The sequence below is a fragment of the Panulirus ornatus genome, chromosome 56, assembly GCF_036320965.1.
Source record: "Panulirus ornatus isolate Po-2019 chromosome 56, ASM3632096v1, whole genome shotgun sequence".
In the NCBI taxonomy this organism is placed as follows: Eukaryota; Metazoa; Arthropoda; class Malacostraca; order Decapoda; family Palinuridae; genus Panulirus; species Panulirus ornatus.
Window position 1 is genome coordinate 9,131,107 of NC_092279.1, and position 25,938 is coordinate 9,157,044.

Sequence of the window (25,938 nt, forward strand, 5' to 3'; positions counted from 1 at the left end):
GGCAGTGCCTCAGTCGAGTATGTTTGTGTTCTCTGGGAGAAGGTATATATATATATATATATATATATATATATATATATATATATATATATATATATATATATATATATGTGTGTGTGTGTGTGTGTGTGTGTGTGGTTTCGGTGCATTACGCGTGATAGCTGGAGAATAAATGAGAGCGGATGCTGCCTTTCTTTGTCTGTTCTGGCTCTACCTCGCTAACGCAGGAAACGGCGATTAAATAAAAAAGAAAGCGTGCGTGAATAGATGGTTAGAAAAGGGAAAATATGCGGGAAATATATTGAAAGTTTTGTTCAGATATGAGGAACTAAACCCTTAATCTAAGTTAGGGTGGGCTGGACTGGAATAGGCTAGGTTAGCGTTAGATCTAAGTTGGTTTGGTTAAGTTTGTATAAAACTTTTTGATCAACCCAACATTTGTCGCTAATCCTCTGAGTTCACCATGCTCTGTGTGATCAGTATGGGGAAGCGGTAGTGGAATCGTCTGTGTGTGTGTGTGTAAACCATTATTACCGCAAACGTTTTATCATTTCTGGCATGAAGCAGACTCATTTTTAGAATTAATAAAGAAAATCTCCTTCTCAGGTTTGTAAAGGGATGTAAGTAGTTACCATTGTTGCTACAATGGCTGTGAATATCTTCAATAACTCCCTGTTGCATTGCGGAAGCCCTCCAATATGTACCTGGGTTCCCACCTTACCAGATGGAGAAAGAAAATAGGTTGATGGTGGCTTCCATTCTATATGAAGCAAGTTTGTCTTAGCCTAATTAACTGTGCACAACTAGTAACAATGATAATGGTACGAATTATTGATAATCATGATGATAATGACAAGTAAAATATATATATATATATATATATATATATATATATAGAAAGGAAAATGGTAAGTAGTATTTATGGTTCGAAGATAGCTAGTGAGGTAGGCAGAGAAGTAGGATACAGATATCAGTGAGGTATGGATGGAATTAGAAGGCAGAAGTTAGTGAGGTGGAGAGGGAAGTAGGAGAAGACCGATGCTGATAAGGTAAGGAAGGAAGTAAGAGAGGACAGATGTTAGTGAGGTAGGGCGGGAAGTAGAAGACAGATGTTTGTGAGGTAAGAAGGGAAGTAGAAGACAGATTTTAGTGAGGTAAGGAGAGATGTAGAAGAAATGTAAGTGAGGTAGGGAGGGAAGTAGAAGACAGTTATTAGCGAGGTAGGAGAGGACAGGTATTAGTGAGGAAAGTAGGAGAGGACAAGTGTTAGTGAGGTAGGGAAAGAAATAGGAGAGGACAGGTGTTAGCAGGGTAGCTAGCGATGTAGGATGGGACAGATGTCAGCAAGATAGGGCGAGCTATAGGATATGACAGGTGTCAGCAATGTAGGGAGGGTTGTAAGATAGGACAGGCGTCAGCAAGGTAGGGAGGGTGTAGAATAGGACAGATGTCAGCAAGGTAGGAAGGACTGTAGGATAGGACAGATGTCAGCAGGATAGGGAGGTGTAGGATAGGACAGATGTCAGCAAGATCGGGATGAATGTAAAACAGAACAGATGTCAGCAGGGTAGTAAAGGCTGTAGGAGACAACAGATGGCAGCTAGTTAGGGTATGTAGGAGAGGGCAAGTGTTAGGAAGGTAAGGAAGGATATAGGAGAGAACAGATGCCAGTAAGATAAGGCAGGTGTTGGTTTTAAAGACTTGTGTTGTCTGCTGGCAAGAGGTTGTATTTTGAAAGGCAACATAACTGTGTTGGTAGACATTATTGATTTGCAAGATGTATCCATGATATGATACTGGACATTAGATTTTGTTGGGAAGTTGTGTTTGCTGTTGGAGATGCACTTGGTGTTTTGAAAGATATATGTTGTATTGTGGTGGAGGTGTATGGATGTTTGGGCAAAATATGGTTCTTGTTGCTTGTATATACTCCAGGGTAAGCATTAGTGGTATGAGACTAGTCCCATTCCCCAGGATTTTATACCGGTTAGAGATTGTTTACTGGTGAGTAACCCTGTCACTGGGGAGAACTTAACTGTTGGATAATTACTGTTATGGGTGAGAGTTTTAGTTCTATGTGAGGCATAGCATGTAGGAGATGTTGGCAAGAGATTGAGCTGGGTTTACATACCAAAGAATTTGTGTCCTGTGATATCATTACATTGTTATAGGTTATAGTTTTGTTGTGGGAAGACTCGATATGTAGTTAGGTAGGTTATTTTTGTGTTTGGGGGAGATTTTCTATTTTGTATGGGAAACAAACATGTTTAGGAGAGACATATAAAGGGTTCTTGGGGAATATTATTCTTTTGATGGAAATCATGCAAGGCTCGAGAGAATTTAGATGTAATGTGAAATATGAAGGTAAGGGAGGGAGATTCTGCAGGTTATGGTAGAAAATGGGATGTTGTGAGAAGAGTGCTTTAATGGGGACTTGTCTGTTGTGTTATTTTTTCTCATGTTATGTAGGGTGCCAGTGGATAGGATCCAGGTGTCTTTTCGTAGAGGTGTGTCAGGAGGAGGCTGGTAGGACTCAAGGTATCATGGAGAGATTTGTCAGTAGGACGCTTGGAAGACTCAAGGTAGATTGGACAAAGGACTCTTGTACTTTACCTGAGAACTTGTTGTGGGGACGACAGGGACACCAGCAACACCAGTCAGTGGCTCGTTCTACCCACCTCATCCTGCCTCACCACACTATACTCTTCACCCCACAGAGCTGCTTCACACACCAGGTAAAGATTATGTTCAGACATTGTCATGTTGCAAGAAGTTTGTGGTTTCGGGGGATGCTCACTTCCATGATCACTGCATATGTTTTTGTAGGGGAGGCACGTGCACCCCAGAGATCACTGCAATTGTAAAGTGACGTTTGTAGGGGAGGAGACTGCACTCTAGTGACCAGAGCAAAGACTGCTGACCAACAGAACCACATAAAGCCCAACCTGATGCTGACAACCTGCACTCACTCACCTTCTGATAGGATGACACCTACCTAATATTTTGACCTGCTCTTTAGTAATAAGCTGCTATTACAGAGGTGGCAGCCAGCTCATTCAAATGGTCACACGCAGTCATAATGGATCACAAACTAGACAGGGTTGTGATTTATGAAGTGTTTTAGGGTGACAATAGGAGGAGGTTAATTTGAGTAGAGGCAACTTCTGGAAGCCTTTCAAAAGCAAGGCCAGCTTAGCTCTCATGCCTCATTCCTGCCTACACCCACCTTGACCCGACACCCACCCACTTTCTGGCCCTACACTCACTCACACCATGGCCTTACACCCAGTCCTACCCTGGCCTTACACCTACTTACACCATAGCCCTGCACCCTTCCACTCCTTAGCCCTTCACCCAACCACACTTTGGCCCTACATCTACTCACACCATGACCCTACATCCACCACGCACTGGCCCTAGAGCTTCCCACATCCTAGTTATAAACCTACCCACACCCTGACCCTACCCATGCTTACACACACACACACACCCACACTCACACCCGAGCACTACACCATCCCACTCCTTGGCCATACTTCCACCCACACCTTGGCCCTTCACCATCCCATACCCTAGCCCTGCACTCACCTACATCCATTCACACAGTGACCCTATTCCCTTCCACACACTGGCACTACACCCTGGCCCTTCTTCCACCTACATCCCTTGGACTACACCCTTCCTGCTTTTAAACCCAACCACACTCTGGCCTACACCTTCCCCAACCTAACCCACACACATACCGGCCCTTTCACCTTCCCTGGTCATACACCCAACCACTTATCCATCTTTGCTCTTAAAGACAATGACCTCTGTTTCGACCCATTCCCCAGTGTGCCTGAGACATTCCCTCCCTCACCAACCCTGTGGCTCACTTCATTTCCCATGGTTCCATTTGCTGCAGTTTCCAGTACCAGGTATCTGAAACACTTCACTTCCTCCAAGTTCACTCCATCAAAATCACACTCGAAATGGGATCTTTGTTTTTGCTGCTAAATCTGATAACATGCTTCTGTTCACATTAACTCAACTTTCACCTTCCATGTACTTTACCACTTCAGACACATTTCTGTAGTTTTCCACTCAACATATTATCAGCAAATAACTGATAGTAAATAAATATAAATATATATATTTTTTATATATACTTATTTTTTTATACATATTCGCTATTTTCCGCGTAAGTGAGGAAGCACTAAGAGAGGAGGACTGAGCCTTAGAGGAAATATCCTCCTTTGCCCCTTCTCTGTTCCTTCTTTTGGAAAATTAAAAAAAAGAGGGAAGGATTTCCAGCCCCCTGCTCCCTCCCCTTTTTGTTGCCTTTTACAACACACAGGGAATAGGTGAGGCATATTCTTTCTCTCCTATCCCCAGGGATTTATATATTCATTTATATATTTATTATACTTTGTCGCTGGCTCCCACGTTAGCGAGGTAGTGCAAGGAAACAGACGAAAGAATGGCCCAACCCACCCACATACACATGTATATACATACATGCCCACACACACACATATACATACCTATACATTTCACCGTATACATTCATACATAGACATATACATATATACACATGTACATATTCATACTTGCTGCCTTCATCCACTCCTGTCACCACCCCACCACACATGAAATGGCACTCCCCTACCCACACATGCATGAGGTAGCGCCAGGAAAGAAAACAAAGGCCACATTCATTCACACTCAGTCTCTAGCTGTCATACATGATGCACTGAAACCACAGCTCCATTTCCACATCCAGGCCCCACAGAATTTTCCATGGTTTATCCCAGACGCTTCACATTCCCTGGTTCAATCCATTGACTGCACGTCGACCCCGGGATACCACATCGTTCCAATTCACTCTATTCCTTGCACGCCTTTCACCCTCCTGTATGTTTAGGCCCCGATCGCTCTAAGTCTTTTTCATTCCATCCTTCCACCTCCAATTTGGTCTCCCACTTCTCCTCGTTCCCCCCACCTCTGACACATATATACTCTTTGTCAATCTTTCCTCACTCATTCTCTCTGTGTGACCAAACCATTTCAGTACAACCTCTTCTGCTATTTCAACCACATGATATTATTACCACACACCTCTCTTACCCTCTCACTACATACTCAATCATACCTCCTCACACCACATATTGTCTTCAAATATCTCATTTCCAACACTTCTGCCCTCCTTTGCACAACACTATCTGTAGCCCACGCCTCGCAACCACATAACATTGTTGGAACCACTATTCCTTAATTTTTGCTCTCCGAGATAACATTGTAGCCTTCCACACATTCTTCAATGCTCCCAGAACCTTCGCCCCCCTGCCTCACCCTGTGACACACTTCTGCTTCCATGGTTCCATCCACTGCCAAATACACTCCCAGATATCTAAAACACTTCACTTCCTCTGGTTTTTCTTCATGGAAACTTACCTCCCAGTTGACTTGCCCCTCAGCCCTACTGAACCTAATAACCTTGCTCGTATTCACATTTACTCTCAGCTTTCTTCTTTCACACACTTTACCAAACACATTAACCAGCTCCTGTAGTTTCTCACCCGAATCAGTTATCTGCGCTGTATCATCAGCGAAAACAACTAACTCACTTCCCAAGCCCTCTCATTGACAACAGACTGCATACTAGCCACTCTCTCCAAAACTCTTGCATTCACCTCCCTAACAACCTCATCCATAAACAAATTAAACCATGGAGACCGCGCACCCCTGCCGCAAACTGACATTCTCTGGGAACCAATCACTTTCCTCTCTTACTACTCATACACATGCCATACATCCTCGATAAAAACTTTCCCCTTGCCTCTAGCAACTTACCTCCCATACCATATAGTCTTAATATCTTCCACAAAGCATCTCTATCAACTCTATCATATGCCTTCTCCAGATCCATTTGTTTTTCTAAATATTTCTCACATACATTCTTCAAAGCAAACACCTGATCCACACATTCTCTACCACTTCTGAAACCACACAGCTCTTCCCCAATCTGATGCTCTGTACATACCTTCACCCTCTCAATCAATACCCTCCCATATAATTTCCCAGGAATACTCAACAAACTTATACATCTGTAATGTGAGGACTCACTTTTATCCCCTCTGCCTTTGTACAGTGGCACTATGCATGCATTCCACCAATCCTCAGACACTTCACCATGAACCATACATACAATAAATATCGTCACCAACCAGTCAGCAACTCAGTCACCTCCTTTTTTAATATATTCCACTGCAATACCAACCAAACCCGCCACCTTGCTGGCTTTCATCCGCAAAGCTTTCACTACCTCTTCTCAGTTTACCAAACCATTCACCCTGACCCTCTCGCTTAACACACCACTTCGACCAAAACACCCTATATCTGCCACTCTATCATCTAACACATTCAACAAACCTTTAAAATACTCACTCCATCTCCTTCTCACGTCACCACCACTTGTTATTACCTCCCCATTAGCCCCCTTCACCGATGTTCCCATTTGTTCTCTTGTCTTACGCACTTTATTTACCTCTTTCCAACATCTTTTTATTCTTCCGAAAATTTAATGATACTCTCTCACTCCAACTCTCATTTGCCCTTTTTCACCTCATGCCCCTTTCTCTTGACCTCTTGCCTCTTTCTTGTATACTTCTAGTCATTTGCACTACTTCCCTGCAAAAATCGTCCAAACGCCTCTCTCTTCTCTTTCATTGATAATCTTACTTCTTTATCCCACCACTCACTACCCTTTCTAATCTGCCCACCTCCTATGCTTCTCATGCCATAAGCATCTTTTGCGCAAGCCATCACTGCTTTCCAAAATACATCCCATTCCTCCCTCCCTCCACATACGTCTTTTGCTCTCACCTTTTTCCATTCTGCACTCAGTCTCTCCTGGTACTTCCTCGCACAAGTCTCCTTTCCAAGCTCACTTACTCTCACCACTCTTCATCCCAACATTTTCTCTTCTTTTCTGAAAACCTTTACAAATCTTCACCTTCGCCTCTACTAAATAATGATCAGACATCCCTCCAGTTGCACCTCTCAGCACATTAACATCCAAAAGTCTCTCTTTCACGCACCTATCAATTACTTCATAATCCAGTAATGCTCTCTTTCCATCTCTCATACTTACATACATATACTTATGTATATCTCTCTTTTTAAACCAGGTATTCCCAATCACCAGTCCTTTTTCAGCACACAAATCTACATACTCTTCACCATTTTCATTTACAACACTGAACATCCCATATACACCAGCTATTCCCTCAACCGCCACATTACTCACCTTAGCATTTAAGTCCCCCATCACTATAACCCGGTCTCGTGCATCAAAACTGCTAACACACTCACTCAACTGCTCCCAAAACACTTGCCTCTCGTGATCTTTCTTCTCATGACCAGGTGCATAGGCACCAATAATCACCCATCTCTCTCCATCCATTTCCAGTTTTATCCTTATCTATGTAGAGTTTTCTTTCTTACACTCTATCACATACTCCCACAACTCCTGCTTCAGGAGTAGTGCTACTCCTTCCTTTGCTCTTGTCCTCTCACCAACCCCTGACTTTACTCCCAAGGCATTCCCAATCCACTCCTCCCCTTTACCCTTGAGCTTCATTTCTTTCAGAGCCAAAACATCCAGGTTCCTTTCCTCAAACATACTACCTATCTCTCCTTTTTTCTCATCTTGATAACATCCACACACATTTAGACACCCCAATCTGAGACTTCGAGGAGGAGGAGCACTCCCCGCGTGACTCCTTCTTTTTCCCCTTTTAAAAAGGTAAAATACAAGGAATGGAGGGTTTGTAGCCCGTGCTCCTGTCCCCTTTAATCGCCTTCTATGCCACATGTGAATGCGTGGGAAGTATTCTTTCTCCCCTATCCCCAGGGATGAAAGGGTAAGAGAGATGTGTGGTAATAAAAAGAGTGTGGTTGAGAGAGCAGAAGAGGGTGTTTAGAAATGGTATGGTCACTTTGAGATAATGAGTGAGAGATTGACAAAGAGGATATATGTGTCAGAGGTGGAGGGAGTGAGAAGTGGGAGACCAAATTGGAGATGGAAAGATGGAGTGAAAAAGATTTTGAGTGATCGGGGCCTGAACATGCAGGAGGGTGAAAGGCGCACAAGGAATAGAGTGAATTGGAACGATGTGGTATACCGGGGTCAATGTGCTGTCAATGGACTGAACCAGGGCATGGGAAGCGTCTGGGGTAAACCATGGAGACATCACACACCCCCTGCCACAAACCTACATTCACTGAGAACCAATCACTTTCCTCTCTTCCTACACACACACATGCCTTACATCCTCGATAAAAACTTTTCACTGCTTCTAACAACTTGCCTCCCACGCCATATATTCTTAATACCTTCCACAGAGCATCTCTATCAACTCAATCATATGCCTTCTCCAGATCCATAAATGCTACATACAAATCCATTTGCTTTTCTAAGTATTTCTCACATACATTCTTCAAAGCAAACACCTGATCCACACATCCTCTACCACTTCTGAAACCACACTGCTCTTCCCCAGTCTGATACTCTGTACATGCCTTCACCATCTCAATCAATACCCTCCCATATGATTTACCAGGAATACTCAACAAAACTTATACCTCTGTAATTTGAGCACTCACTCTTATCCCCTTTGCCTTTGTACAATGGCACTATGCAAGCATTCCGCCAATCCTCAGGCACCTCACCATGAATCATACATACTTAAATAACCTTACCAACCAGTCATCAGTACAGTCACCCCCTTTTTTAATAAATTCCAATGCAGTACCATCCAAACCCGCTGCCTTTCTGGCATTCATCTTCCGCAAAGCTTTTAGTACCTCTTCTCTCTTTACCAAATCATTTTCCCTACCCCTGTCACTTTGCACACCACCTCGACGAAAACACCCTATATCTGCCACTCTATCATCAAACACATTCAACAAACCTTCAAAATACTCACTCCATCTCCTTCTCACATCACCACTACTTGTTGTCACCTCCCCATTAGCCCCCTTCACTGAAGTTCCCATTTGCTCCCTTGTCTTATGCACTTTATTTACCTCCTTCCAAAATATCTTTTTATTCTCCCTAAAAGAGAAGGCATATGATAGAGTTGATAGAGATGCTCTGTGGAAGGTATTAAGAATATATGGTGTGGGAGGCAAGTTGTTAGAAGCAGTGAAAAGTTTTTATCGAAGATGTAAGGCATGTGTACGTGTAGGAAGAGAGGAAAGTGATTGGTTCTTAGTGAATGTAGGTTTGCGGCAGGGGTGTGTGATGTCTCCATGGTTGTTTAATTTGTTTATGGATGGGGTTGTTAGGGAGGTGAATGCAAGAGTTTTGGAAAGAGGGGCAAGTACGAAGTCTGTTGGGGATGAGAGAGCTTGGGAAGTGAGTCAGTTGTTGTTCGCTGATGATACAGCGCTGGTGGCTGATTCATGTGAGAAACTGCAGAAGCTGGTGACTGAGTTTGGTAAAGTGTGTGAAAGAAGAAAGTTAAGAGTAAATGTGAATAAGAGCAAGGTTATTAGGTACAGTAGGGTTGAGGGTCAAGTCAATTGGGAGGTAAGTTTGAATGGAGAAAAACTGGAGGAAGTAAAGTGTTTTAGATATCTGGGAGTGGATCTGGCAGCGGATGGAACCATGGGAGCGGAAGTGGATCATAGGGTGGGGGAGGGGGTGAAAATTCTGGGAGTCTTGAAGAATGTGTGGAAGTTGAGAACATTATCTCGGAAAGCAAAAATGGGTATGTTTGAAGGAATAGTGGTTCCAACAATGTTGTATGGTTGCGAGGCGTGGGCTATGGATAGAGTTGTGCGCAGGAGGATGGATGTGCTGGAAATGAGATGTTTGAGGACAATGTGTGGTGTGAGGTGGTTTGATCGAGTAAGTAATGTAAGGGTAAGAGAGATGTGTGGAAATAAAAAGAGCGTGGTTGAGAGAGCAGAAGAGGGTGTTCTGAAATGGTTTGGGCACATGGAGAGAATGAGTGAGGAAAGATTGACCAAGAGGATATATGTGTCGGAGGTGGAGGGAACGAGAAGTGGGAGACCAAATTTTAGGTGGAAAGATGGAGTGAAAAAGATTTTGTGTGATCGGGGCCTGAACATGCAGGAGGGTGAAAGGAGGGCAAGGAATAGAGTGAATTGGATCGATGTGGTATACCGGGGTTGACGTGCTGTCAATGGATTGAATCAGGGCATGTGAAGTGTCTGGGGTAAACCATGGAAAACTGTGTAGGTATGTATTTTTACGTGTGTGGATGTATGTATATACATGTGTATGGGGGTGGGTTGGGCCATTTCTTTCGTCTGTTTCCTTGCGCTACCTCGCAAACGTGGGAGACAGCGACAAAGCAAAAAAAAAGAAAAAGAAAAAAATATATATATATATGTTTGAATGGAGCAAAACTGGAGGAAGTAAAGTGCTTTAGATATCTGGGAGTGGATCTGGCAGCGGATGGAACCATGGAAGCAGAAGTGGATCATAGGGTGGGGGAGGGGGCGAAAATCCTGGGAGCCTTGAAGAATGTGTGGAAGTCGAGAACATTATCTCGGACAGCAAAAATGGGTATGTTTGAAGGAATAGTGGTTCCAGCAATGTTGTATGGTTGCAAGGTGTGGGCTATGGATAGAGTTGTGCGCAGGAGGATGGATGTGCTGGAAATGAGATGTTTGAGGAAAATGTGTGGTGTGAGGTGGTTTGATCGAGTAAGTAACGTAAGGGTAAGAGAGATGTGTGGAAATAAAAAGAGCGTGGTTGAGAGAGCAGAAGAGGGTGTTTTGAAATGGTTTGGGCACATGGAGAGAATGAGTGAGGAAAGATTGACCAAGAGGATATATGTGTCGGAGGTGGAGGGAACGAGAAGTGGGAGACCAAATTGGAGGTGGAAAGATGGAGTGAAAAAGATTTTGTGTGATTGGGGCCTGAACATGCAGGAGGGTGAAAGGAGAGCAAGGAATAGAGTGAATTGGATCGATGTGGTATACCGGGGTTGACGTGCTGTCAGTGGATTGAATCAGGGCATGTGAAGCATCTGGGGTAAACCATGGAAAGCTGTGTAGGTATGTACATTTGCATGTGTGGACGTATGTATATACATGTGTATGGGGGTGGGTTGGGCCATTTCTTTCGTCTGTTTCCTTGCGCTACCTCGCAAACGCGGGAGACAGCGACAAAGCAAAAAAAAAAAAAAAAAGTGGAAGTGGTGAAGGGTGTGTGGATCGGGTGTTTGCTTTGAGGAGTGTATGTGAGAAATACTTAGAAAGGCGCTACCTCGCAAACGCGGGAGACAGCGAAAAAAAAAAAAGTTATCCCTGGGGATAGGGGAGAAAGAATTCTTCCCACGTATTCCCTGCGTGTAGTAGAAGGCGACTAAAAGGGAAGGGAATGGGCGGCTGGAAATCCTCCCCTTTCGTTTTTCATTTTCCTAAAGAAGGAACAGAGAAGGGGGCCAAGTGAGGATGTTCCCTCAAAGGCTCAGTCCTCTGTTCTTAACGCTACCTCGCTAATGCGGGAAATAGCAAATCGTATGAGTGAGGAGAGATTGACCAAGAGGATATATGTGTCGGAGGTGGAGGGAACGAGGAGAAGAGGGAGACCAAATTGGAGGTGGAAAGATGGAGTGAAAAAGATTTTGTGTGATCGGGGCCTGAACATGCAGGAGGGTGAAAGGAGGGCAAGAAATAGAGTGAATTGGAGTCATGTGGTATACAGGGGTTGACGTGCTGTCAGTGGATTGAAGCAAGGCATGTGAAGCGTCTGGGGTAAACCATGGAAAGCTGTGTAGGTATGTATATTTGCGTGTGTGGACGTGTGTATGTATATGTGTATGGGGGGGGGTTGGGCCATTTCTTTCGTCTGTTTCCTTGCGCTACCTCGCAAACGCGGGAGACAGCGACAAAGTATAAAAAAAAAAAAAAAAAAAAAAAAAAAAAAAAAATATATATATATATATATATATTGAGGGTATTGATTGATTGAGAGGGTGAAGGCATGTACAGAGCATCAGATTGGGGAAGAGCAGTGTGGTTTCAGAAGTGGTAGAGGATGTGTGGATCAGGTGTTTGCTTTGAAGAATGTATGTGAGAGATACTTAGAAAAGCAAAAGGATTTGTATGTAGCATTTATGGATCTGGAGAAGGCATATGAGAGAGTTGACAGAGATGCTCTAAGGAAGGTATTAAGAATATATGGTGTGGGAGGAAAGTTGTTAGAAGCAGTGAAAAGTTTTTATCGAGGATGTAAGGCATGTGTACGTGTAGGAAGAGAGGAAAGTGATTGGTTCTCAGTGAATGTAGGTTTGCGGCAGGGGTGTGTGATGTCTCCATGGTTGTTTAATTTGTTTATGGATGGGGGTTGTTAGGGAGGTGAATGCAAGAGTTTTGGAAAGAGGGGCAAGTATGAAGTCTGTCGGGGATGAGAGAGCTTGGGAAGTGAGTCAGTTGTTGTTCGCTGATGATACAGCGCTGGTGGCTGATTCATGTGAGAAGCTGCAGAAGCTGGTGACTGAGTTTGGTAAAGCGTGTGAAAGAAGAAAGTTAAGAGTAAATGTGAATAAGAGCAAGGTTATTAGGTACAGTAGGGTTGAGGGTCAAGTCAATTGGGAGGTGAGTTTGAATGGAGAAAAACTGGAGGAAGTGAAGTGTTTTAGATATCTGGGAGTGGATCTGGCAGCGGATGGAAACATGGAAGCAGAAGTGGATCATAGGGTGGGGGAGGGGGCGAAAATTCTGGGAGCCTTGAAGAATGTGTGGAAGTCGAGAACATTATCTCGGAAAGCAAAAATGGGTATGTTTGAAGGAATAGTGGTTCCAACAATGTTGTATGGTTGCGAGGCGTGGGCTATGGATAGAGTTGTGCGCAGGAGGATGGATGTGCTGGAAATGAGATGTTTGAGGACATTGTGTGGTGTGAGGTGGTTTGATCGAGTAAGTAACGTAAGGGTAAGAGAGATGTGTGGAAAAAAAAAAGAGCGTGGTTGAGAGAGCAGAAGAGGGTGTTTTGAAATGGTTTGGTCACATGGAGAGAATGAGTGAGGAAAGATTGACCAAGAGGATATATGTGTCGGAGGTGGAGGGAACGAGGAGAAGAGGGAGACCAAATTGGAGGTGGAAAGATGGAGTGAAAAAGATTTTGTGTGATCGGGGCCTGAACATGCAGGAGGGTGAAAGGAGGGCAAGGAATTAAGTGAATTGGAGCGATGTGGTATACCGGGGTTGACGTGCTGTCAGTGGATTGAATCAGGGCATGTGAAGCGTCTGGGGTAAACCATGGAAAGCTGTGTAGGTATGTATATTTGCGTGTGTGGACGTATGTATATACATGTGTATGGGGGTGGGTTGGGCCATTTCTTTCGTCTGTTTCCTTGCGCTACCTTGCAAACGCGGGAGACAGCGACAAAGCAAAAAAAAAAATATATATATATATATATATATATATATATATATATATATATATATATATATATATATATATATGTGTGTGTGTGTGTGTGTGTGTGTGTGTGTTAGTGACAGATAAACCAGTAGGATAAATTCTTGTAGATATTCCTGCCTTTGCTGGTGGGTTTCCTATTAAAAGATTTTTCTCTGTAGATATATGCATTGTATTTGTGTAGAGGAAGAACTGGGCGACTTGCCTTCCTAAAGAAATGAATTGTTAGATGTAAATTGATTGATGATTTAGTAATCTGTCCTTTAAAGGGTTTCATATGGTATCTGTTTGGAATGTTAATCTTCTTTAGTCAATGAGAATTATGAATGCATCGTTTTTCAGGGGATGGCCTTCACTCTGGAGGAGAGACAGGTACTGGGCCTCCATGGCCTTATCCCACCACGCTTCAAGACTCAGGAGGAACAAGTGGAACTCTGCCGGAAAAATGTTGAACGATATCAAGAACCACTTAATAAGTTTATCTATCTTGCTGGCCTTCAGGTAATTATCATCAAAACAGTAATTAGAGATTGTAAGATACATATAGTTGTAGGTAAGAAGTACAGAATTAACAGCTGTAGGCCTACTGTGCTAAAGCCAATAATGTAGATTCACTGGTTGAGATTCAAAACTACATTCAGGATTACCACCATCTTGGAAGAGGAGTGAAGAGTTCACAGTTGTGTTTGCTAGGGACTGTTGAAACATATGCCAATATTCTTACTGCTTGATCATGGTGATAAAGCATTGTGCTTTTCCCATTTATTTTTGTGACACTGTACTTTCAAAAAATCTGCTCTTATAATGGTATCCAAAAAGTGTAGAGTCACAGGGCTGTGAAGAGGAAGCATATTACCCTTGCCATTGTTGGGAAGTGGAAATTGTACGAAGATTAGAAATGAGTTTATGTGTATTCTTAGCAGTGAGTGAGCATGAATAAGTAATGGCATTTTCAATTTTCCCTGCATGGGAAGCATGTTATGAATGACAGGGATAAGTAAAGCCTTTTGCCGTGGCCACCCCCTTGATGTGAGTTCCTGGAGGAAATTTATATCAGCAATATAGATAGATAGACACACTTGATGGAAGGATTTTGAGTGATTGAAACCCAAATATGCAGGAGGGTGGAAGTGTCCATAGGATCAAGTAAATTATGTCAGCCCTAACCCTCTGAGAGCATTCGCGCTTTCTTGACACCGTGCACCACGCCAACTTAAGGTGGCAGATGTTACGTGCTCGATGTCTTTCCCGGTGTATTCCAGTATGCCTTGTAAGACTTCCTGGGTACCGTAGTAGTTGCACTTGTATTGGTGTGCAGCTTAAAGTGGGAAGTGAACCCCAGAGACCTGCGTATCGATAATATAGGCCTCTGTACCTTTGGAAGCCATGGTGTCTGGCTTCCGAAAGGACCCCACAATGGGAATACACGACTCGCAGAACACCCCATAACCCCTCTGTCTCAGTCGCCCAGCCAAATAGGCACAGATGTTGTCGTGCCTTTTTACCCTCCCGCCATTAGTACGAGGGCACATCTGTGCGATGTGCCCGAGCGTACCTGGCTTCTGACAGGTGTCACAAAGGCCGTTGATCCCGGGCCGGCCTCTGGACGCCCTGGCAGGGGTGGGTAATGCGCCTGTCCGCACATGGACAGCCTTCACACAATCAGCACCTGACAGGAAACGGTTCCCACTGTTCACTCATCTGCTCACCTGAGGCACAGCGGCAGATGGAGCAAGAGCCGCACCATCAACAGTGCTGACCAGGTTAGCCCTCCATACGTGCTGGCGTTCGGATTTACTACCCGCCTGTCGACCAGCAATGCATGCGGGTCCAGACCAGCACTGCAGCTTGCTCAACACTGCAGGCTCCTGGACAGCCGCCTGAATCACTGGGTTGGTCGAGGTGAGTAGTTGTTCGAACCGCACTTTTTTATTTAGCCGGATGGTTGAAACAAAGTCTGGTATACCCAGCCCACCATCTCCAGTTGCCGATTGGAAGAATGCACAGGGCACGTCATGGGCTAGGCGCAGCCAGCGGCGGATCACCACTCGCACTTGCCTGTCCATGCATGCTAGCTGAGTCTTAAATACTTCCCCCAACACCAGTCGATGCATGAGCTTGGGCATCAGATGCTCCACAAGCAACGCAATCCGCTGTTGAGGTTTTAGAGGGGCTCTGGTGATGTTTCAGAGTGCCTCTTCGAGCAGAGCCCTGTAGGACTTAAGCCGACCCCCGGCCCCGACAAGAATCCCGAGGTACTTGTATTCGTCCTCAGCACTCATGGATCTGACAGCGCTGCCCGAGACTTAGAACGTCCTGTTCTTATTGACATACCAAGTCTTGCACTTGCCATCGACCTCCATGCTGAGGGTATGACACTTCCCTGGATTAACCTGAAGCCCACCCCCCGCAAGGGTCGCAGCCATCACGTCCATTGCCTTCTGCAAGCCAGTGGGCGTCTGCACAACCAGGACCAAATCATCGGCAAAAGCCAGTGCTGACACTTTTTGGTCACCCAACTTAACCCCTACACTGGTCTCCTCCCTTGCGATTCCCTTGTCAATCACAAAGTTGAAGAGAATTGGTGATAATGGGTCTCCCTGTTTGACCCCACGAGTCATATTTATCTTGTCCGACATCCCGTTGCTGCCTTCAGTGTTAGTGAAGGCTTGGTCATATGTCGACAATGTATGTCCTGACGAGGGCTGGGATGCCCTTCCGCGACATGGCCCGCTCAATAGTGCTATGATTAACACTATTGAATGCTTTGGTTATGTCAAGGAATGCCAGGTGCACACCGTGGGCGTGTGCCCGCGCATGACCGACAATCGCATCCAAGATCGTGAGGTTTTCAAGGCATCTGTCCACTGGAACGAATGCCTTTTGAGTTTCATTGATCTGGACGAGGCTCAAGATGCGGCTGCTCAGGATTTTATGGAGCAGGCAGACTACAGCACAGGAGATGGTGATAGGCCTGTAGTCCTTGGGTTGGGTTGGGTACCGTAGGTATCAGCACCGTTCTATTAGCCCTCAATGGCTCTGGTAACGCAGATGTAGCTATCCAGAGGTTGAACATTTTGGCCAGAACTCTTGGAGGAATGGACTTCAGCAATTGAGTTGACATTCCATCAGGTCCAGGAGCAGATGTTCTGGTGGCTTTGAGGTGGTGTGCTACCTTGTCTACGGTTTTGATCTCTGCTAGTTGTTCACATGTTTGGTCAAAATCGGTAATGGCACATTCATCCGGCTCAGATGGTCGAGAGAAAAGAGCCCCCCAGAAGGGATTGAGGCGTTCCGGCCCAACCGAAGTTGGCGGTACCTTCCAATCGCCTTTGAGCACTTGTCCAGCAGCCAAAGACCTATCCTCACGATAGAGTCTCTGTACATTGCAGTATTGCTCTCTTCTAAGCCGGTTTGCATGCAAAGGAGCCTCCTCCATGCGGTGTACACAGCCAGAGTTTGCCAACTGCCTTGAACCACCTCCACCACGATTCGGGTAGTCTTCGGGCGAGTTACAGGAGCTTAGCATTCATGATGCGTGCTCTGCAACTGCCCTGGTTGCGGCGAGGCTGTCACCCCGACGCAAATGGTCGAGGGCTCCATTTAGGATGTCCTTGCCCCACAATAGACTTGTGGGGACGAGTAGTAATGCATTGAAATAAGCGACTGTCTCCACCACAAAAGAAGCAATTGATTGGGATTGGGGGACCCGCGGAATGGCTGGGTTGGATAAAACCATGGGAGTAGTCTCACCACTGGGTTCCGCACACATGTACATCCCTGTACATGGTGCTTCACCCGGGGTGCCACTCTGCGTGTTGCTTCTTACTGTGGCTTGGACACGCCTCTCAATCGGCGCACCATCCAGCACCTTGCTCTCACCAGTTTCCTTGAGGGGGTTTAAGTTCAAGGTCAGTTCCTGAACCCTGTTCTTATATATATGACCGTCCTAGAAGGGACAATCTCCCGCAACCGCTGGCTCAAGCCCTGCCCGGCAACTAGTGAGGGACCAGCTGCCATCCCAGCCTCAGCCCTGGCGAGGAGCTTAGTCTCCTCGTCAGACCACCGAGCCTTGGATACAACGTGCCTGGTAGCCAGCTCCTGGTGGAAGGAGCCGGCATGTGCCTGCCTTTCGTGGACCCTACGGCCCTAAAAGCTGGCGAAGGTCTTCCTACAATGTGAGCAAGAGGGTGAACGGTCGTCAGCCGCTCCCTCATGGCTGTTGCTGGTATCCAACATACCACCAGAGGCTGGTACGCTATTCCTAAGGAATGGGTTATGCGTGACGGGTACCACGAACTGAAAACCCGTGACAAGGGTAGACGCTTCGGCTTTGGTCGCACAGTGTTGCCGCCTGAAGGAAGCAGAGGACTGCAGTCAGACGATGGACACTGCCGCTGTGCTTCAGTCCTGGGGATTTCCCTTTGGTAGTTGCCCTACTATCCCAGTAAACGTAGCTGGACAACTCCCGACTTCTGACTCTCAGCTGTTGGCTGGTATGTACTGGATAACCAACCAACAGAGCTAGGGCTTAAAGTGCACAGTCACTCGAGTTACTCCGCTTTAAGGCTTTATAAAAGCGAGTGATAATCCAACGCAACTCTAAGAGAGTCAATATGGTATACAGAGGTCAATGTGCTGTCATTGAACTGAACCAGGGCATGTTAAGCATCCAGAGGAAACCATTGAAAGGTCTTTGGGGCCTGATTGTGGATAGGGAGATGTAGTTTTGGTGTATTACATGTCAGGTAACGAATGGATGTGATTGGATTAGGCCTTTTTTCTGTTCCTGGCGCTACTTTGCTAACATGGAAACAGCAATTCATGTATAAAAAAACTCAAACGCATTTTTATATTTCATGGTTTTGATTGTTGTTATTTTAGAGAGTGAGTATATTCTTGATAACAGAGAATGCTTGTTGGATATGTCTTTTGATTGAGCTTGATGTTGATGGCAGATTAACAATGGATTTATTCAGTTTTCTGTAGTAGGCAAATCACAGTTTGTCAAAAGTGTCCACTTTTACATTTAATGACTATCCTCTATCAGGATATTTTTCAGCTTTATTGAGACCCTGCTGCTAGAGGACTCCTCTCTCTGCATTCAGTAAGGAAATTTATAGGTCCTGCTTTCAGTGATGTGTGTTTAGTTCCAGTTTTGCTCTAAACCTCATCTTCTGTCAGCCTGTGAGCCTTCACTAAAACACAAAAGATTGATGGCTCAAGATTTGTTTGTGGAACTTGTAAAGAAATTTATCGATGTTTGTGTCCAGTTCCAGATTCAGTTTGATGCTTTTTCAAGCATTTGGCTTTAAAGAAGGCTGCATATATCAGCAATTGAACTGCAGCATTTGAATCATATACAATAACAGTTCCATGTTCAGTAATTCAGGTATCATGGGGTATTAGCTGCTGGTCAGCATCCCCATTGGTACCAGTAAGTTGTTTTATCACAGTTGACTCATTGCTTGTGAGTGGCTCCACAGAATTAATGTCCTCATTCACAGCATTCCATTTGCAGTGACCTTAGCTTTTAGCTGAGCAGGTTGTGAGTATGCTAGTTTGTAAGCAAGTACGTAATTGCAGGTTGGCTGTGTTTGAAGATGATGTCCAGAACTAATCTATTTGCACAGGAATAGACATTTCGGAAATAGTGCGTGTTAACTTGACATGTCCAGTGTTTGAAACTTTGTGACACCATTCTGGAAACCACATGGAACTCCTGCATACTGCAAACTGTTTGTGCATTATGTAGAACACTTGAAATATCCTCCCCCAAATTCTCTTGAGATGTCATGTGCAGCATAGAGTCAAAGGTTTTTTTTAACTGCAAAACTGGCTCAAACTTGTATTCTTTTACACTGAATTTTGTATGAAGTGCAACAGTTAATGTGCATTTTTTGTTTTTCTTGAAGTATCACCATCAATCTGTAGGGGCTACTTGTAGTAAATCATAAGGTAAAATTTCATTCACCAAAATCCTTTCCCTTCAGTGATACTTAAAATTATTTGTGTATGGCCAATATGCTTTAGTGTTGCAACCTTAGTGGTTGTTTTAATTGTACTGGAGTAATGAAAGCATAGTAATTTCATTCTTGAACTTGAACCTTTTCTCACGAAATTATTTGTACGATTCTGCTCCATGTTCATTGATGCTTCATAGCCTGATAGGTTCCTCTCCTGACTGTTTTTTAAAAGATTTGTGGAGAGGTACATGCTCAGTAACAAGATATGGATTACCTCTCTCCTCTAGGAGCTGGAGAAACTTTGTGACATTAAAATGGAGCATATGTTGTTTTTTCTGTTAGTTTATTTCTCTATGTGGTCCATTACTTTTCTCTCTGTCTATGTCTCTGACACCTGTTCCTTTCTGCAACACCCTCAAGGCTATGGTCATGGTGATAGAGTCTCCATAACTAGTGAACTTTAGTGCTACTTCTTAGCCTTTATGCCTCACCCTTAACAGGCCACTGGCAGAATGCAAGTCTAGCACTGTGTTTGTGTAGGCTCTTACCTAATGTTCGTACCGACTACTTTACCTATTGTTTCTACCTAATGCTCCTATCTGAATGTTCCTCCCTACTACTTCTATCTACTGCCCCTACCATTTTGCCAAAAGGCTGGGATAGCACATAGTGCTCACCAAAGGAAAAGCTAGAGTTATGGAGAATGAGCTAGTGCTCACCAAAGGAAAAGCTAGAGTTATGGAGAATGAGCTGTGGAAATTCAATGTTGTTAATTGTTGTGTGAAACAAGGAGAGATTCTATGTTTTTGGACAGAATGCCAATAGTCCACATTTGGGTAAGGCAGAAAGAAAAGACAGCTACCTGGGTCAGAGGAGTGCAACTTGACAACCTCTGAAGTGATGGCTTACCATGCAGCCATCACTAACCCTAGCAATACCCAGGCTGGTAGTACTGTTAGTATGCCTTCCTGGTCATTGGCTGCCTACCAACTACTTCCTAATTTTGATAAGTGATATCTTGAAACAGATTACTGTTAGCAATGTCTTTGTGATAAGCTTTTCCCTGTTCAGCCACATACTGATTCTTTCTGGTTTTTCCCATAATACCTTTTGAACTTCTGTGAGACCTTTTTATTGGCTGCTCAGCTTCATGTCTTGAACAACAGCAATGAATTTCCTCTGTCTTCTTTTACTACAAAGTGGCCTTAGCTGAATATCTGATACAGGATGGTATTTTCAACTTCAAAAAATTTTTCTCAAAAAAGGAAGAACAATACCTCAGGTAGTTGATGCAGTCATATTCTTGGAATATGTTCATCAGTGAGTCAACACTGTTTACACAAAGTTCCAATTTCCTTCACAATCATATGTTATGATGTTTTCAAGAAGACATTTGAAATGCAAGGAAATGCTCCAGAATTTGCACAACTGATTTGTCTTAACCACTACAGTTGCCTGACCTTACACAGAATAGAGTAAGGTCAGAGCTTGTGACTTTTGACCCTAATAAGACACTCATCCTTGATGATGAAGCCCTTCCTTTCCTTAGGTTACACTTATCTGCCACAACTTTTAATTCCCTTGAGGAATAGCTTTTCCTACCAGACTGCCTTAATGACCTAACCTTCTTGCCTCTTGTATAATAGGGCATCACTGAAGGATAACAGTCAAACTGTCAAGCGGCCCTTTAGACACACAAGCTCGCTGACTACTGTCTTGATGTCCAGTGACATTCTGATACAAAGTGGCCCTTTGAGGTGTCTTTTCCATTGATAGCAGACCTACTTGTCGCCCAGATTCTTCACCTTCCTACCACAAATGTGCTCCTTCAGTAACTCTTTGCCCTTGGGCTAAATTACCTCTTGTGCTTTACTCAGCAAAGCACTGTTGTAGTTGTTACCAATGTTTCCTTGATCTTTTAATTCCATCACTAAACATAGTTAAAGTGCTAGAAAGAATACTGATGAAAGATATAGAAAACATACTTTGCTTAAACTTAAACTCGGTTCAGATGTATGATTTTTTTTATATTTTGGAGGGTTCAGTCTCAGACAAAAGTCCACATCAAGACAGGCCCTAATTGAAATATAGGGAAATGAATGAAAGGGAAAAAGAAGAGACAAGGAAGTATTTATGAATTTTGGAGGAAGTGAAAACCTTTCTTTAAGAATTTGCTGGGTCATATATGTTAGGAAAGACATGAGAGGGTAGATAGTTCCAAAACTTTGAGGTTTAAGGAAAGGAACAGTTATCAGAATGGCCCCACCCTTTAGTTGCCAATGGCTACACAGTAGTCATGTGATGCAGCAGCTGGCTGAGTGTTTACAGTATTGCTAGTTATTATCATCTAAATCAGTGATTCAAGTCATATAGATGTCATCTCAGGAAATAAATATGTCTTGGTAAGTGAAATTTTGAGGGCTACTTTGATAACATGAGCCACTGAATTATGTCTATATATTTTGATGCCACAGTAACTTGCCCATGAGTAGTAGATCGAGATATGTAACACCCCATAGTGAGACCATTTCAGAAAATAGTGGCTACTAATTTAAAGCCCCATAGGAGAAGTGTCTACCTGTGTGTTTTTTGTTGTGGATTAGTCGTCTGATCAACATTATTTTTTTAACAAGAAAATTCCAAGTATTGCTTTGGTTTTTGCTCTCGAGAGCTGGAGCCTTCAACATTAAAAAAAGAATTGCGGGTGTATAGAGCGGAGCCAAGACTGGGATCAGTATTTTTTCATCATTTTCATTCGGCATTAGATGAATGTTTATTCTTTTCAAATGTATGGGCAAGTGTGTATTGCCCACCACATGGGTTATCCCTACCTCTCACTTGCTTGTATATTTATTTATTGGTAAGTTCTGTTTATTTATTTATTATCTTTTTTTTTTTTTATTATACTTTGTCGCTGTCTCCCGCGTTTGCGAGGTAGCGCAAGGAAACAGACGAAAGAAATGGCCCAACCCCCCCCCATACACATGTATATACATACGTCCACACACGCAAATATACATACCTACACAGCTTTCCATGGTTTACCCCAGACGCTTCACATGCCCTGCTTCAATCCACTGACAGCACGTCAACCCCGGTATACCACATCGCTCCAATTCACTCTATTCCTTGCCCTCCTTTCACCCTCCTGCATGTTCAGGCCCCGATCACACAAAATCTTTTTCACTCCATCTTTCCACCTCCAATTTGGTCTCCCTCTTCTCCTTGTTCCCTCCACCTCCGACACATATATCCTCTTGGTCAATCTTTCCTCACTCATCCTCTCCATGTGCCCAAACCACTTCAAAACACCCTCTTCTGCTCTCTCAACCACGCTCTTTTTATTTCCACACATCTCTCTTACCCTTACGTTACTCACTCGATCAAACCACCTCACACCACACATTGTCCTCAAACATCTCATTTCCAGCACATCTATCCTCCTGCGCACAACTCTATCCATAGCCCACGCCTCGCAACCATACAACATTGTTGGAACCACTATTCCTTCAAACATACCCATTTTTGCTTTCCGAGATAATGTTCTCGACTTCCACACATTCTTCAAGGCCCCCAGGATTTTCGCCCCCTCCCCCACCCTATGATCCACTTCCGCTTCCATGGTTCCATCCGCTGCCAGATCCACTCCCAGATATCTAAAACACTTCACTTCCTCCAGTTTTTCTCCATTCAAACTCACCTCCCAATTGACTTGACCCTCAACCCTACTGTACCTAATAACCTTGCTCTTATTCACATTTACTCTTAACTTTCTTCTTCTTATTTATTTATAATTTTAGTATTATTTACAGTATTGTCTTATAAAATTGTTATTAGTTATTGCATGAGAATTTGGTGAGACAAAATTTTCTTTAAGAGTGGTACTTTAGCCTTAACTTGAGATGAAACTCCTCTTTTACCTTGGAAACTTGTAATTGCGTATGTTGACCTTTCTTTAGACATAACTCCAGTACAAGAAAGGGAGACCAATATTGCAAAATTTAAGCAAAATGCAAAAGGTGGCCAAAGCTTAAAAACAAAGACAGTTGACTGGAATATCCTGACAGGAAGAAAATATTGAGTATTGAAGGGGAGGGGGTTAATTGAAGGGGAGGGGGTTAAAAGAACGGGATAATTTAGGTACTTAGAATCAAGAGGTGCATTATTACATGACAGCTAGAGACTTAGTGTGAACGAATGTGGCCTTTGTTGTCTTTTCCTAGCGCTACCTCGCACACATAAGGGGGGAGGGGGTTGTTATTTCATGTGTGGCAGGGTGGCAATGGGAATGAATAAAGGCACACAGTATGTATTATGTACATGTGTATATATGTATATGTCTGTGTGTGTGTATATATATGTATATATTGAGATGTATAGGTATGTATATTTGCGTGTGTGGATGTGTATGTTATCCCTGGGGATAGTGGATTAAGAATACTTCCCACGTATTCCCTGCGTGTCGTAGAAGGCGACTAAAAGGGGAGGGAGCGGGGGGCTGGAAATCCTCCCCTCTCGTTTTTTTTTAATTTTCCAAAAGAAGGAACAGAGGGGGCCAGGTGAGGATATTCCAAAAAAGGCCCAGTCCTCTGTTCTTAACGCTACCTCGCTAACGCGGGAAATGGCGAATAGTTTGAAAGAAAGAAAAAGGATGTGTATGTATATACATGTGTATGTGGGTGGGTTGGGCCATTCTTTCGTCTGTTTCCTTGCACTACCTCACTAACACGGGAGACAGCGACAAAGCAAAGTAAAAAATATAGAATCAGAAGGTAGCACCAGGGCCTAAGATTTCCATCCTGGGTAATGTAATCGGGTCAAAGCAGTATGCTCTATACTTGTCTTGGTGCTTGCTGCACGTGAGTGAAACCCTTCTCATTTTGTCTAAAACTGGTGTCCAAATATAAATTGTGTATGAGTGAAACTGCACATACTTGGCTGGCACATAGCAGAGGAAATGTGTAGTTTACAGTATCTAGACCAAAATCTGGAGGCCCATGTTTTGTAAATCCATAAGATTCCAAAATTCAAACATTGCTGGGTACCAAAGACTACAGGTTTTCAAATCTCAACCATCACAGGATTACAAATTAGGTTTTGAATGAAAGTAAAATATGTACTTTATTCATGATGATTTTATGTCTAGATATAAAATGTAATTGAAATTTGACTTTTGTTCAGATTTCAAGCTGTTGTGCTGAGATATTCCCTCTATCAGTATATTATGATAATTAGTAGCACTTAGGAAGATATCCTTGAGATGTTTATGCTGTTGTCTGATGTATTTACTGTCTCTACAGGATCGTAATGAACGACTGTTTTACCGACTTCTAAGTGAAAATGTAGAGGAATATATGCCCATTGTTTACACCCCAACTGTTGGGTTGGCCTGCCAAAAGTTTGGGTTAATCTTCCGTAGACCACGTGGACTATTTATCTCTATTCATGATAAGGGACACATATATGAGGTGCTGAGGAATTGGTAAGATTTTCACAGTTAATCATGTGTTGTTAGAAAGATTCTTTACCTTGTGTGTTAGACTGTTTAGGCTACATTTGATGTTTTTCCTTTAAGTTTGCATTGATAAGTTTGCATTTCCTGAACCCTCCTTCTTAAAAGGAGACAACATTGAGTTTCAGGAAATACTGTTAGACCAATTCAAATGGTATGTTATGGGAAGAATAACTTTAGCAAAACTTTGTTTTATGGTGTTGATTTATAATCCTCCAAAGAATTTTAATGAACATGAGCAAATTTTCCATGATGATATTGAAGAAACAGCCAGGATGACACAAGAAACAGAGTACAAAGAAATGCAAACAGCAACAGATCATTAGGTACATTTAAGGCATTTGTAACAGTATGAGAGATAAGAAACTTAGAGATTAGTGCTGTGAGAGTAGAAAAGGAAACAGATGACTTGAAAGGAAATGCCTGTAAATGTTATATATTGCTTACAGCAAAATAGCCATAAACTTAACATGTAACTGAAAAGCCCCATCCCTGACAGACTGCAGACCTATCCCTTTTCCCAAAACCCTTGCATTTGTGTTGCTCATCATCCCATCCTTAAACACAGTATCAGCCATAGTGACACATACCCTTGTGGCAGATCCACCTTCACCTGGAACCTCTCTCCCTCCTCTCTACCTTCTCACACACATCTTACTGCCCTATAAGAACTCAGTGCTTCTAATAGCATACCTTCCATACCTTATGTTCATAACACCTTCCACAAAGCATCTCTGTCAGACCTCTCATATGCTTTGTCCAGAATCATAAATGCCAAGTTGAAAATTCTAATTGACCTATCATTACCTTTGTATTTCCTGTACTTTTTGGCATTTTTCAGTACACAAATCATGATTGTCTCTAATATTATTCTGTGGCTTCTTGTGAGAACAAGATAAGAACCAAAGTGAAAATTAGATTAGGCCCAAGTAGTTCTTGTCTTCAACTGAAATCCAGTGAGGTAGCCCCTTGATACACATACTTGGAGCTTCCAGTATACTATCTATCCCCGACAT

The 25,938-nt window shown here is 43.4% G+C and overlaps 1 protein-coding gene across 1 annotated transcript in view; it reads left to right on the forward strand.

Annotated features, from left to right (window-relative positions):
* Positions 1-2,528: 2,528 nt before the first annotated feature.
* Positions 2,529-25,938, forward strand: part of LOC139765866 (NADP-dependent malic enzyme-like) — a 109,831-nt gene continuing 86,421 nt past the window's right edge. The window contains exons 1-3 of the mRNA XM_071693728.1: positions 2,529-2,735; positions 13,787-13,945; positions 24,711-24,892. Of these exons, the coding sequence (XP_071549829.1) occupies positions 2,544-2,735; positions 13,787-13,945; positions 24,711-24,892 (533 nt within the window). The 5' untranslated portion in view covers positions 2,529-2,543. The remainder of the gene's footprint in view (positions 2,736-13,786; positions 13,946-24,710; positions 24,893-25,938) is intronic.